General features: G+C 50.3%; 2 protein-coding genes across 2 annotated transcripts; one reads left to right on the forward strand and one right to left on the reverse strand.

Moving 5' to 3' along the window:
- LOC138997309 (interferon lambda-4-like) lies at positions 1-1,472 on the reverse strand. Its single transcript, XM_070398908.1, has 5 exons — positions 1,335-1,472; positions 857-928; positions 628-771; positions 325-399; positions 1-150 (listed from the first exon to the last, which is right to left on the reverse strand). Exons 1-5 carry the CDS (start codon positions 1,470-1,472, stop codon positions 52-54), a joined length of 528 nt encoding a protein of 175 aa, XP_070255009.1. The 3' UTR covers positions 1-51.
- A 10,059-nt stretch (positions 1,473-11,531) lies between these two features.
- Positions 11,532-12,915, forward strand: LOC138996923 (syncollin-like). The gene is made up of 2 exons (XM_070398200.1): positions 11,532-11,926; positions 12,747-12,915. Exons 1-2 carry the CDS (start codon positions 11,532-11,534, stop codon positions 12,754-12,756), a joined length of 405 nt encoding a protein of 134 aa, XP_070254301.1. The 3' UTR covers positions 12,757-12,915.
- Positions 12,916-13,466: the final 551 nt, after the last annotated feature.

The following is a 13,466-nucleotide window of genomic DNA, read 5'->3' on the forward strand; positions in this document are numbered from 1 at the left end:
CCCCGATAAGCCGCCCGCCTGCGGAGCCGCGGGTCCCGCCTCGCAGTCGGGTCAGAGACAAGGCCCTGAGAGCGCCGCCAGCTTCAGGTCCCACGTGAGCAGGCGCAGGAGGTTGAAGATGATGGTGGCTTCATGGCACCGAGGCGAGTCCTGGAACCCGGGAAGGAAGCGAAGCGGGGCTGAGGCAGCGATTTCCTCATGAGGGACCCTCGGCTCCTGGCCGCTCCACCACACGCGACCCCCCCACCCCCCGCAAACGCACCCCCAGCCCCCGCACCCAGCCCCAGCCCTGCCAGCTACCCGCCCCGCGCCCGCGCCACTCACAGCTCTCCGCCTCTGGGGACGCCTCCTGGGTGCCCGCGGGGACTTCCTTGAGGAACCTGGCCGCACCAGCTCGAGCTGGAGGGGGCACAGGAGGTAAAGCAAGGAGGCGAAGGGACCCAGTCTCCCACCAACTCAGCCCACGAGCCTCCCAGCGCAGCCCTGCGGACACCAGCGGGACGCGAATTGTGCCTGGACGGGCTGGGGCTCCGCGAGACAGATGGGACCCGGGCGACCTAGCAGAGGGGCCGGAGAGCGCAGAGCAGGCCGGTGCGGGGTGCAGGGGCCGGGCGCGGGGGCACTCACGCAGGCCACCACGTCCCTCCTCGCGGACGCCAGCAGCTCCAGGGTGGGGGCGACGCCGGGAAACAGCTCGGGGCTGGGCAGGCTGCTCAGCACGGCCTGGGCGTCCGAGAGGCCCCGGGCCACCAGGCGGAGCCGCGCGCACGACTGCGGGGACCTGATGGAGTTAGAGACACCGCGACCGCCGCCCTGTCCCCCCACCCCCACCCCACGCCGGACACGCGGGCCTCACCCAGGGCAGCGGGGAAACCCTCCGTGGGCGGAAGGAGCAGTTCCGCGGCCTCCAGCTCAGCATCTCTTCCTCCTGGGCGGGACAATGGTGGGGCTGAGGCTGCGCCCCTCGCCTGTGCCCTGAAGTGCGGGGAAGTCGGGGATTCATGTCCGTGACCCGACTGTGTGGTGCAGGATGGTCGTGCGTGCTGTGCACGGAGCCTCAGAGCTCCCCGAGGACGAGGACGGGAAAGGGGAATGAAATGCACCCCTTGCGGAGCGCTGCACCCCGACGTGAGCCGGGTCCACCTGGGGGCGCCGTTTTGTCAGTGGCAGGAAGGTGCTTTCTGTGCTTAGGATGCAGCTGGTCAGAATTCAGACCTGAGATCTGAGATGCGCCTGCGTGACGCTAGGATGCCAGGGCCCTCGGGATAGGGACCAGGATCCCGACCCTGGTGGGACCAGCGTCCCCTGGGACTGGGGGTCCGGGCATCACTCACGTAGTGGTCCCTCAGCGCCTTGACCGCCTCCAGCGCCCTGGGGTCCAACCAGCGGTAGTGAGAGAGGGAGCAGCGCCTGGGTTCGGTCACACCGGGGTCCGCCACCCCGTTCACTGTCACCAAGACCCACAGCCCCATACTTCACAGATCTAGAACAAATACTCCAAAAATTTATATGGAACCATAAACGACCCTGAATAGCTGCAGCAATCTTGAGAAAGAAGAACGAAGTAGGAAGAATCACAATATTGAATATCAAACTATACTACAAGGCCATTACAACCAAGCAGCCTAGTATTGGCACAAGAACAGGCATATAGACCGGTTGATCAGAACAGATATCCCAGAAATTGACCCACACCATTATGGTCAGTAAATGTTTGACAAATGGAATCAAGACTGTCTTTTCAACAAATGGTGTTGGGAAAACTGGACAGACACATGCAAAAAGATGAAACTAGACCACCAACTTATACCATACACCAGAATAAACTCAAGATGGATAAAAGACTTAAATGTAAGGCATGAAACCATAAAAATCTTAGAGGAGAACATAGGCAGTAAAATCCCAGACATCTCACGTAGCAATATGTTTATGGATACATCTTTTAGGGCAGTGGTCAGCAAACTCATTAGTCAACAGAGACAAATATCAACAGTACAACGACTGAAATTTCTTCTGAGAGCCAAATTTTTAAAACTTAAACTATATAGGTAGGTACATTGTTATTAACTTAATTAGGGTACTCCTAAGGCTTAGGAAAAGCCACACTCAAGGGGCCAAAGAGCCATATGTGGCTCCCGAGTTTGCTGACCACGGTCTTAGGGCAAAGGAAACTAAGGAGAAAATAAACAAATGGGACTACATCAAAATAAAAAGCTTCTGCACAGCAAAAGAAACCATCATCAAAATGAAAGGGAGACCACTGTATGGGAGAATACATTTGCCAATGATACATCTGATAAGGGGTTAATATCCAAAATATATAAAGTACTCAATCAACTCAACAAAAGGAAGACAAACAATCCAATTAAAGAATAGGCAGAGGACCTGAATAGACATTTCTCCAAAGAGGACACACAAATGACCAAGAGACATATGAAAAAATGCTCAAAGTCACTAATCATCAGAGAAATGCAAATTAAAACCAAAATGATATATCACCTCACACCTGTCAGAATGGGCTATCATAAAAAAAGCAATGGCCTTAGCCCGTTGGGCTCAATGGATAGAGCGTTGACCTGCAGACTGAAGGGCCCCAGGTTGATTCCTGTCAAGGACACATGCCTGGGTTGCGGGTTTGATCCCCAATAGGGGGCATGCAGGAGGCAGCCAGTCAATGATTCTCTCTCTCATCATTGATGTTTCTATCTTTCTCTTCCTCTCCCTTCTTCTCTGAAATCAATAATAATAAAAAAGAAATCAATTTTTTATTCACTGCTGGTGGGAATGCAGATTGGTGCAGCCACTATGGAAAACAGTATGGAATTTCCTCAAAAAATTAAAAATGGAACTCCCATTTAACCCAGTGATCCCTCTTCTTGGAATATATCCTGAAAACCCCAATACACCAATCAGAAAGGATGTAGGAAAACTGGACAGACACATGCAAAAAGTGTATAAGAATGAGTCTTTATTGTAGAAGCCAATGGCCATATAGTCATCATTTTGATGATGGTTTCTTTTGCTGTGCAGAAGCTTTTTATTTTGATGTAGTCCCATTTGTTTATTTTCTCCTTAGTTTCCTTTGCCCTTCTATGTTCATAGCAGCATTACCCACAATAGCTAAGATCTGGAAACAGCCCAAGTGCCCATCAGTAGATGAGTGGATAAATAGGCTGTGGGACATGTACACTATGGAATACTATGCAGCTGTAGAAAAGAGGGATCTCTTACCATTTGGGACAGCATGGATGGACCTGGAAAATATTATGCTAAATAAAATAAGCCAATCTGAGAAAGACAAATATCACATGATCTCACTTATTTGTGGAATCTAATGAATAAAATAAAGTTGCCAACAAAATAAGACCCAAAGCATGGAATAGATTGACATACCTTGATGTGGGGTTGAGGGGATGAGAAGAGATAAACCAAAGAACTTCTATACTTATATGCATAGCTCATAGACACAGGCAATAGGGTGGTGAAGACCTGGGGTAGGTAGGTAGGGGCTGGGAGGAGGGAGTAAAAAGGGGGGAAATGGGAGATATCTGTAATACTATCAACAATAAAAATATATTTAAAAATAAAAAAATAAAATTATCCCCCTAGCCGGTTTGACTCAGGGGATAGAGTGTCAGCCTGAGGACTGAAGGGCCTCCAGTTTGATTCTGGTCAAGGGCACATGCCTCAGCTGCAGGCTCGATCCCTAGTAAGGGGTGTGCAGGAGGCAGTCGATCAATGATTCTCTCTCACCATTGATGTTTCTATCTTTCTCTCCCTCTCCTTTCCTCTCTGAAATCAATTAAAAAATATATTTAAAAAATAAAATAAAAAGCTCTAACATGTGAACTGTCAAATAAGAGAGGGACTTTATCCCTGTCTCTAAACTGGATAAAAGAGACACCATTGTTGCCTGCCAGCCAAACAAAAATTTCTCATGCCTTCTTTTCGGCAAAGCCCCCCCACCCCACATCATTCCTGGTGAGTCTTGAGTAACTGTGGGAACCACACCACAGTTGCCGAATAGCCAAGGCTAATTAGAGTGTGGAGGCCTTGTTGATAGTACGCCGGATCGCCAAGGCCACTCTGAACATGGGAATCTTAATCAGAATATCCGAGGACTATGTGAAGGTGCGCAGCAGGGTCACTACTTGGAAAGAAGCCTTTTTGGTCTAAATCAGTGGTTCTCAACCTTCTGGCCCTTTAAATACAGTTCCTCATGTTGTGACCCAACCATAAAATTATTTTCGTTGCTACTTCATAACTGTAATGTTGCTACTGTTATGAATCATAATGTAAATATCTGATATGCAGGATGGTCTTAGGTGACCCCTGTGAAAGGGTCGTTCAACTGCCAGAGGGGTCTCGACCCACAGGTTGAGAACCGCTGGTCTAAATAGTATAATGCGTGTTAGCCAGCCAGTGCTGGGGGAAGAGGCAGGCGCAGAGGATGCAGCTGCTATATGTGCAGGAAAGGCTGGAGAGGTAGAAGAAGCTGCTAAGGCAGAGAGCTCAGGTGCCGCTACTATGTGAGGCCATGAGTCTAGGGGCAGCATGTGGCTGCTCAGATAATAGGTGTGGGCACAGAGGCTAATGCTATTTTTGTGGGAAAGATGTATTTGCTCACCAGCCGGTGTGCAGCTGCCTGTATGGGACTTTGCTGTGAAGAACTGTTTTGTTTGATGACTATATGGCCATTGGCTTCTACAATAAAGACTCATTCTTATACACCCACACTGCTCATGGCTTCCCCATCTAAACCCAGCCCCAAGAAGGTCCAAGCCCCCGGCAGAGGGGCTCAGACCCAACAGTTAGTGCAATGGATAGGGTTTGAGAGGGAACCCGTCCTGACAGGTGGCATAATTGAGCAGAATTCAGAAGAATATACGGACTCAGAGCAGCTGTGCTCTGGCTGCTCCGACAGTGACCTAAACCAAGCATGGGACTCCCATCCCTCCTGCTAGAGATGAGTGTGGGTGTGACTATGTGACTGTATCAGCCAGGGTCCCTGCAGGAGACCAATGCCACCATCAAATGGAGAAAGGGATTTGTTTAAGCAACAGTGTACAGTGGTGGGGCATGGCTAAGGGACATCAGCAAAGGTAAGCAGCAGGCCCAGCTAAGAGCCAGAAGCTACTACCATTCCTAAACCGGAAGGAACACAAGAGGGAGTGGCTATTAGTCCCCGGGCAGAGATTCTGGGACACCAGGACTGCCAGCCCACAGTCCAGCAGGGAAATAGATAGAAGGGGTTCTATGGAAAGCAACTTCTCAGGGTGATCTGATTATAAATTCCTACGTGGGTAGTCATGCCCCAGGCTGATAGCTACTTTAGTGAGAGGCTTTTAAATCAGCTCTGTCCATTGTTCTTGTGCATCCAGGTTAACACACCTTTGAGAAGTCAGAAGTGATACCCCTCAAAGGCATAGACACCCTTAAGAAAGCACAGAATCTTGTTAACGAGCCTGTAATCCAATCCCTGCCTTGCTTTCTCCCACTTTCAAGTAATCTTCCTTGAATTTACTTCTTAGTTACAAATGCATAAGAGAAACTGCAAAACTGCCGTTCTTCCGAGCATTTGAGATCTTGCTCCCCAGCATACGTGGCCTGTTTGGCTCAAATAAACTCATTAAAATCCTCTACAGGTTCGGATGTTTCTTACATGAACATTTACCTGGTGCAGTCAACAGGGTTTTGAAGAAGCCCACCCTGTGGACCCGGACCTGGAGTTAGAGATAAGCAAGGGCCCATGTTGCCCCCCTGGCTCCCTGCTCCGAGTTGGGTGAACTTGGGGGAGTCTCTCTCGGAACTGTGGGCCTCCTGGCTGTAAGTCAGGGGTCCTCAAACTTTTTAAACAGGGGGCCAGTTCACTGTCCCTCAGACTGTTGGAGGGCTGGACTACAGTTTAAAAAAAAACTTTGAACAAATTCCTATGCACACTGCACATATCTTATTTTGAAGTAAAAAAAACAAAACGGGAACAAATACAATATTTGTATTTGCATGTGGCCCGCGGGCCGTAGTTTGGGGACCCCTCCTGTGAGTACCTACTCAGTAGATGTTTATTGAATAAATAGATGAAATACTTTCAGAGGACGTTTCTTGATGATGACTGGGGTCCCCTGTTTTCCCTGGATGTTGTTGGGCTTTCATCCCTAGAACTTCTGACTCAGTAGGACTGGGTGGGGCCCAGCACCTGCATTTCCAAGGAGTCCCCAGGGGATGCTGATGCTGCTGGTTCAGGGACCACACTTGGAGGACCACTGTTTCCAAGCCACACAGTTATGGCTGCCTTGGAGGATCATGTTACTCCCATTGAAATAACCCCATGCAGTGACATCCTTGCAGAAGTGTGAGTACTGAGTTCTGATGAGCCAGCATGAACTTAAGCACTGACTGAATATTTTCCTATATTTATGCAACAGACAGCATTTTCATTTAGATTAATGCCACCTATCATGTTTATGCTCAGGTACTACCCTGATTGAGATGAGTTCTTTCTTTTTTCATCTAGTGGCAATTTCACATATACACCCATCTCCTTTTTTATGGTCTGGTCAAATCAAGGATTTTTTTTCTTATTATATGAATCAAAATATATCAGGGGATAAAATCAAAACCCAAACCAGGGTATTCTTCCCACTGCATTCCCAGAGTCCTTTGCAATACCTCTGTTATAACTCTGTTTATATTGTGTTCAAATGTATTGATTTACCGTCTGACTTTCTCCAGGGCTCATGGGTTTGTCAAGGGCAGGCATTCTTCCATTTGAAGAAAAAAATGTGTAAACTGGAGTTATTTATTTTTCTACAATTTGTCCCATTTGTGTTAATGAACAGCGAGGAAATTGCTTTGGGGTGAACACGCTGTGTGTGTCCTCACATGGACATGTCAGTGTGTTCTCGAGTTTGAGATTTCATGGGGTGTAGGGTGGGAGTGGTTGGGAGCTGGGGCTTGTGGGTGATGGTGGCTGTGTGCTTCTGTGGGGGGACATGGTCTGGGACTATGTTTCTCTGGGACTGTGTATCGAGCATGTGCCTACACTCAATGCATAGTCACCAATGAGATTTGGTGGCCATCAGACGCTGACTGTGTGAAGGAGTGTCCCTCCCCCTGCCCATGTGTGTGTGCCTGGATTGGGGATGCTACGATCTGCTGTGGCCCAATGGGTCCTGTGTTCCTGTCCCTGGTTTGCCTCCCTCTCCAGGTCTCCTTGCTGACCCACGTCACCATCTGTCTGAAGCCCATGGCCCTCCTGGGCAGGTGGACTCCAGGTAACTGCATCCAAGGTCTAAGCAAGCTGCACTTACCATGTCTCCATCCCTGAGTCTGGGCCCTTGCAGAGCTACGAGGGTGGGGCTTTGTGTCCTTGAGGTCAAGGACCTGGGAAGTTAGCAGCTGGAGATTAGATTTCACAAGGTCCTGGAAGGAAAAGAGGGAGAAGGATCCAGATCTGGTCTGGGGCAGGGCCAGGCCAAGGTCCAGGGTCTCAAAATCATAATAAGAATACTCATAATAGCTCTTATCTATTTATTTTTAAAAATATTTGTAGCCGAAACCGGTTTGGCTCAGTGGATAGAGCGTTGGCCTGCGGACTGAAAGGTCCCAGGTTCGATTCCGGTCAAGGGCATGTACCTGGGTTGCGGGCACATCCCCGGTGGGGGATGTGCAGGAGGCAGCTGATCGATGTTTCTCTCTCGATGTTTCTAACTCTCTATCCCTCTCCCTTCCTCTCTGTAAAAAATCAATAAAATATATTAAAAAAAAAAATAAAAATAAAAATATTTGTATTGATTTCAGAGAAGAAGAGAGGGAGAGAGAGATAGAAACATCAATGATGAGAGAGAATCATTGATCAGCTGCCTCCTGCACACCCCCTACTAGGGATCAAGCCCGAAACTCAGGCATATGCCCTCAATGGAATCGAACCCGTGACTCTTCAGTTCGCAGGCTGATGCTCTATCCACTGAGCAAAACTTGCTAGGGCAATAGCTCCTATTTATTAAGCAACTACCATGTGCTGGGCAGTGTATTTCATGCTTTATATATTTACTAGAGGCCTGGCTGCCAGCACCGGTTTTCTTCCAGCACCCGGGACCCAGGCCTTTGCTCCGGCCAGAGCCGCCTTCCAGCCCTTGCTGCTCTGGGGCGGAGCCGCTTCCAGCCTTCACTCCACTGCTTGGCACCTATTTATGCAAATTAACCGCCATCTTTGTTGGCAGTTAATTTGCATATCGCTCTGATTAGCCAATGGTGGGCGTAGTGAAGGTACGGTCAATTTGAATCTTTGTCTATTATTAGATAGGATATTAGAGGCCCGGTGCACAGAATTCATGCACTGGGGGTGGGCTCCTTTAGCCCGGATTGCGAGAGGGCACAGGCCAGACCAAGGGACCCCACCAGTGCATGATCGGGGCCAGGGAGGGATGTGGAAAATTAGCCAGCAGGGGAGGGACCATGGGAGGGCTCCTGTCACTCAGTCCCAATTGGCCAGAGCTCAGCAGCAAGCTAACCTATTGGTGGAGCGTCTAGGTCAGTGATGGTGAACCTATGACACGCGTGTCAGTGGTGACACGCAAACTCATTTTTTTGGTTGATTTTTCTTTGTTAAATGGCATTTAAATATATAAAATAAATATCAAAAATATGTCTTTGTTTTACTATGGTTGCAAATATCAAAAAATTTCTATATGTGACACGGCACCAGAGTTAAGGTTTTTCAAAATGCTGACACGCCGAGCTCAAAAGGTTCGCCATCACTGGTCTAGGTGGTCAGGGTACATCATAGTGACTATTGACCAGTTGACTATTTGACCCCTGGTGGTAATTGCACATCATAGCAAGTGGTCAAGCAGCCTTAGCATATCATTAGCATATTATGCTTTGATTGGTTGAATGGCCAGCTGGATGACCAGACACTTAGCATATTAGGCTTTTATTATATAGGATTTATGCTGTTATCTTATTCAATTTTACATATTAAGTACTTTTTATATTACATTTATAAATAACAATTATGTGGATTATTCATGTTTATGAATATTTTATTATATTAGCTATAAATTACTTTATAATAGAAAGTGATTTTACAGGATCATATTCTATTTCTATTATCATATTCTATTACCCCATGGAAGGTAGGAGGAAACGGAAGCTCAGAGAGGTGAGTTCACTTGCCCAAGGTCACACAGCAAGCAATGCCGCTCAGCAAGGTGACAGAGTCAAACTTGAACCCACTTCTGTGGTCCAGCCTTTGGCTTTTAATCACTGTATCACCCTGGCCGAGGTGGCAGACAGCATCTGAGGGGACCAGTAGGGAGGGAGTCTTAGCTGAGTGACTGGATAATAGCAAATCGCTGTAGGTGTTGTGTTGTGCTGGTTTACATTTATTGAGACCTTATTGTGCGCCAGGCTTTCATGAGAATGATGATGCCACATGCTCCTATGGCACTTAGTGGGCCCACTGTAAGTGCTGTTGTGTGGATTGGTCCACTTACTCCTTGCACCAGCGCTCTGAGGTGGGTACCACCATTGTCTCCATGAGCCCGAGGTGGAAGCATGTGCAGAACTCGTGGAGGAGCTGGGATTTGGTGCCAGGCGGTTCCTTTTACTCTTGAACTTCCCATTATCCCTTAAAGTCCTCACAACAGCCCTATAGCGTAGGAAGAATTATTACCATTTTACAGATGAGGAAACTGAGGCCCAGCCTTGCACTCACCCACAGAACCACAGGCTTGAACTATTGTCTGTCTGAGCAGCTCACCCATCCTTGACCCTGTTCTTCTCTGGCAGGAGACCAGGAAAGTCAAAGAGCCTCTGAAGGGCCTGGGCCAGGCTCCCAGGGCCCGGGGCCCTGTCCCATCCTGAGATCCCAGGCTCCCTGCCCTTCCTGTCTTGCTTCCTACTTTTTCCTTTGGCTTATAAGGTGCTGGGTAGGCCAGGTTTCAGCATCGCAGGCAAGAAACAAGGACAGGCTACACGGGGGCCAAACATGAGTCAGCAAAGAGGAGGCCATGCGCTGGTTCTAGAAGTATGATGGGATCATCCTTCCTGGCAAAAATTCCCCTTTCTTCACAAAAGGCGAATAAGCTAATTTCAGTGAAATGTGCCGATTGGTAAGCACTCATTGTGTTTTACAAGAATTGTCTCTTTTCTCTTGCATTACACTTTTGGTTTTGTTCGTTTGTTTGTTTGCTGCTATACAAGTTTAAAATTTGTATACAATTCAATAGATCGTATTTATTTTATAGATCAAGATGTCCAACCTTGTGGGAAATAGAACTCCTAGGAAGTGGTAGTGGGGTGGCAGCCTCTCTGCCCTCCCTTCCCCTCCTAGGCTTATCCTTCTAGGGGTTCAGGGGGCTGTTTGATATCTTGTCAGTTTGTAAGCACTCTTTACCTTTCTAGCTATTTTCCCCAAGCCTTTGCACATTGCCTTGCAATGCATTGTGTGGTGTTTTTTAAATTCATTTTCTAGAGAGAGAAGGGAAAGAGAGAGAGAAAGAGAAACATAGATGTGAGAGCAAACATAGATTGGCTGCCTCCAGCATGCCCCCTACAGGGGATTGAACCTACAACCCCATAGCCCCCCCTCCCCCCGCTCCCAGAACCCAGCAGCAAGCTACCCTACTGATTGGAGCGCCTGCCCCCTGGTGATCAGGGCACATCAAAGTGACTGGTTGACCTGTTGACTGTCAGAGAATGGAACCAGCAGCTTTCCCTGCACTGGACCAGGCCCAACGAACTGAGCCACACCCACCAGGGGGCCTTGCAATGGTTTTCGTTCTTTGCTTTTTAAAAATAGATATTTCTATTGGTTTCAGAGAGGAAGGGAGAGAAAAGATAGAAACATCAATGGTGAGAGTGAGTCACTGATCGGCTGCCTTCTGCAGGCCCCCCAGCCTGCACCTGGGCATGTGCCTTGACCTGCAATCCAACTGTGACCTCCTGGTTCACAGGCCCACACTCAACCACTGAGCCACACTGGCCGGGCTGTAATGGCTGTAAGTGTTACACAATAGGCCTATCTCATATTTCACAGATTCTGGCTTCTGAACTTGGTCAGGAAGATCTCCCACTCCTGAGTGAAGGAGCTCTTCCCTGTCCCTCCTCCTGCACCACCCCTCCCCCCCCCCCTTCCATCTCCAGCTTCTACTTTCCCAAGGTCTTGAGACCTGCCCCGCCTGAAGGCCCAGCCCCCCTCCTCTTCCCCCTCCCTCAGCCTCTCCTGTTGAAGGAGGTGGGTGAGGTGGGGTGGTTCATTCCAGGTCAGTTTGTAAGAACTCTTCCTGCCCAACCTATTAACCCTGTCCCCTCTGTGCTGCAGTGACCGACCCTCAAGTCCTGTGTATTGATGTAAGCTGCTGTTTCATACAAATATGTCCATCCTGTATTTCTCCTTGTGGGTTTGCGACCTGGACTAGGAAGGGCTCCCCCTCCCCCTTCCTCCCAGAGTCCTAATCTCGCAGCTTGTCCCTTCCCACGGGTCAGGAGCATAAAAGCCCGCAGGGGCGCAGCCCTGCAGTTTCGCCATGGCCCCGCTGTGCCCACTGCTGCTGGCCCTGGCCCTGGTGGCCATCCCCGGTGTCCGAGGCGCCTGCCCGGCAGCCGCTGAACTCAAGAACCCCAATGGGACACGGATATGCGCCAAGTTCTATGACAAGAGCGACCCATACTATGAGAACTGCTGCCAAGGCGCGGAGCTGACCATAGAGACAGACACCGACCTGCCCTTCCTGCCCTATGACTGGAGGAACGTCATCTCCTCACTGGTGGTGGCCCCGCGCTGTGAGCTCACCGTGTGGTCCCGCAACGGCAAGGGTGGCAAAACTCGCAAGTTCAAGACAGGCACCTACCCGCGCCTTGAAGAGTACCGCAGGGGCATCTTTGGCCACTGGTCCAACGCCATCTCCTCCATCTACTGCAGGTGCCCTCCTGTCCCCGTGCCAGTGCGCACATCGCTTCCACAGCACAGAACCCAGCCCCACCACCACCCCCAGCTTCAGTTTGCCCAGACCCCTGAGTCCCTGACCCAAATGGGGAATCCCTAGACCCATCCTGGAGGCCCCTTCTCACCCGCATCCCTCCCCGAAGCCCATGCCCCTTGGATCTCTCAGACCAGTTCTGGGATTCTCCCACTCAGAAGTGACGCAACCCCCTCCATTTAGGGAGCACCCCCCAACCTTCCTGATCCCCACCTGCCTACCCACAGCTACACTGTTCAGTGAGGGCCACTAACCCCTGAGCTGCCCAGCTGAGCTTGGGATGTGGAGCCATCTACCCCTCACCCTGGAGCCCCAGAACCAAAGCCAGTTCTTCCTTCTCCCCAGATCGTCAGATCTCAGAGCTGCCTCGGGCCTCCCAGACTCTACATCTGACCCAGACCTCAAGACCCCAGACTCATATCTGGGGACACCCTGCCTGGGCCTTATGCTCCCTAACCACCCACACCCTCTAGGACAGCCTCAACACCAGGACCCAGTCCCAGGGTCCTTGGGAAGGTTCTGGAGCATTTGGAGCCCTGAGCCCACCCTGCACTCACATATGCAAACTCACGGACTTGGGACCCTAAGTCTAGCCACAGTAGCCTCCAAACCACCACCCCCGACACCCCCTAAGAGCTCCAGGAGCCCCTGCTCCTGAAGTGGGAGCCCAGCCCACACCTTATCTCAGGCTCTAGAGCTCCCCAAGCCAAGAATCTCTGAGCCCCTGGCACTTCGTGGTGATCAGTTTTTATTTTGTTGCAGGTGCTACTGATGCCTCAGAGGCCCCTCATCTCCAGCCCCCACAGAATGGGGAGCCCCTCACCCAGCCTTGTCCCTGGGGCCTGCTGAGGGCCCCACGTCCCAAACAAGAGAGCTTTCTGCCTGCCCCCTCCCACCCTGCCTTCCCCGCAATACAGTCCTTATGAAGTTGCCCCTGTCTGCCATCTGCTTGTGCTTGGGACCCAAGTCCACACAGGATGGGGGTGGGATGGGGAGACAGCAGGGTGGTCATGCCAGGATCAGCCCTACCTGGGGCAGTGCTGTGACTGGGGACGCACCCATAGACTCTGACGTGGATTTAGGTGTGCACAGACACACGCACACAGGAAGCAAGTGTGGCATGCAATGGCACCGCTGCTGATAATTAGACATTGACATGCTTCCCAGACCTTTCGGTGCACAGCCCTTTCCTGAGTGACCCCCGCTGCTCTGGCCTGCCAGGGACCTCCAGACTCAGGATTCATGCATGAGACAGCAGGAGGCCTTCAAGGACCAGCCCAGGCCAAGCCAGGGTCTGTTGTGAGATCTGGCCAGAGCCTAGGACTTATGGGTTGTTCAATCCTTCAACCCTCCCCTCCCCTACACATGGAAGGCACTTTAGTGCAAATTTGCATATTGCTGCAAATGTGACTTTGCAACCTATTCTCACCCCCACCCCCAGGGATGGGGCCCTTGATGGATACCTGGGTCTGGAGGCTCTTA

The sequence above is a fragment of the Myotis yumanensis genome, unplaced genomic scaffold (assembly GCF_028538775.1).
Source record: "Myotis yumanensis isolate MYYU_CA2020_CCGP unplaced genomic scaffold, mMyoYum1.0.hap1 SCAF_18, whole genome shotgun sequence".
NCBI classification, from domain to species: domain Eukaryota; kingdom Metazoa; phylum Chordata; class Mammalia; order Chiroptera; family Vespertilionidae; genus Myotis; species Myotis yumanensis.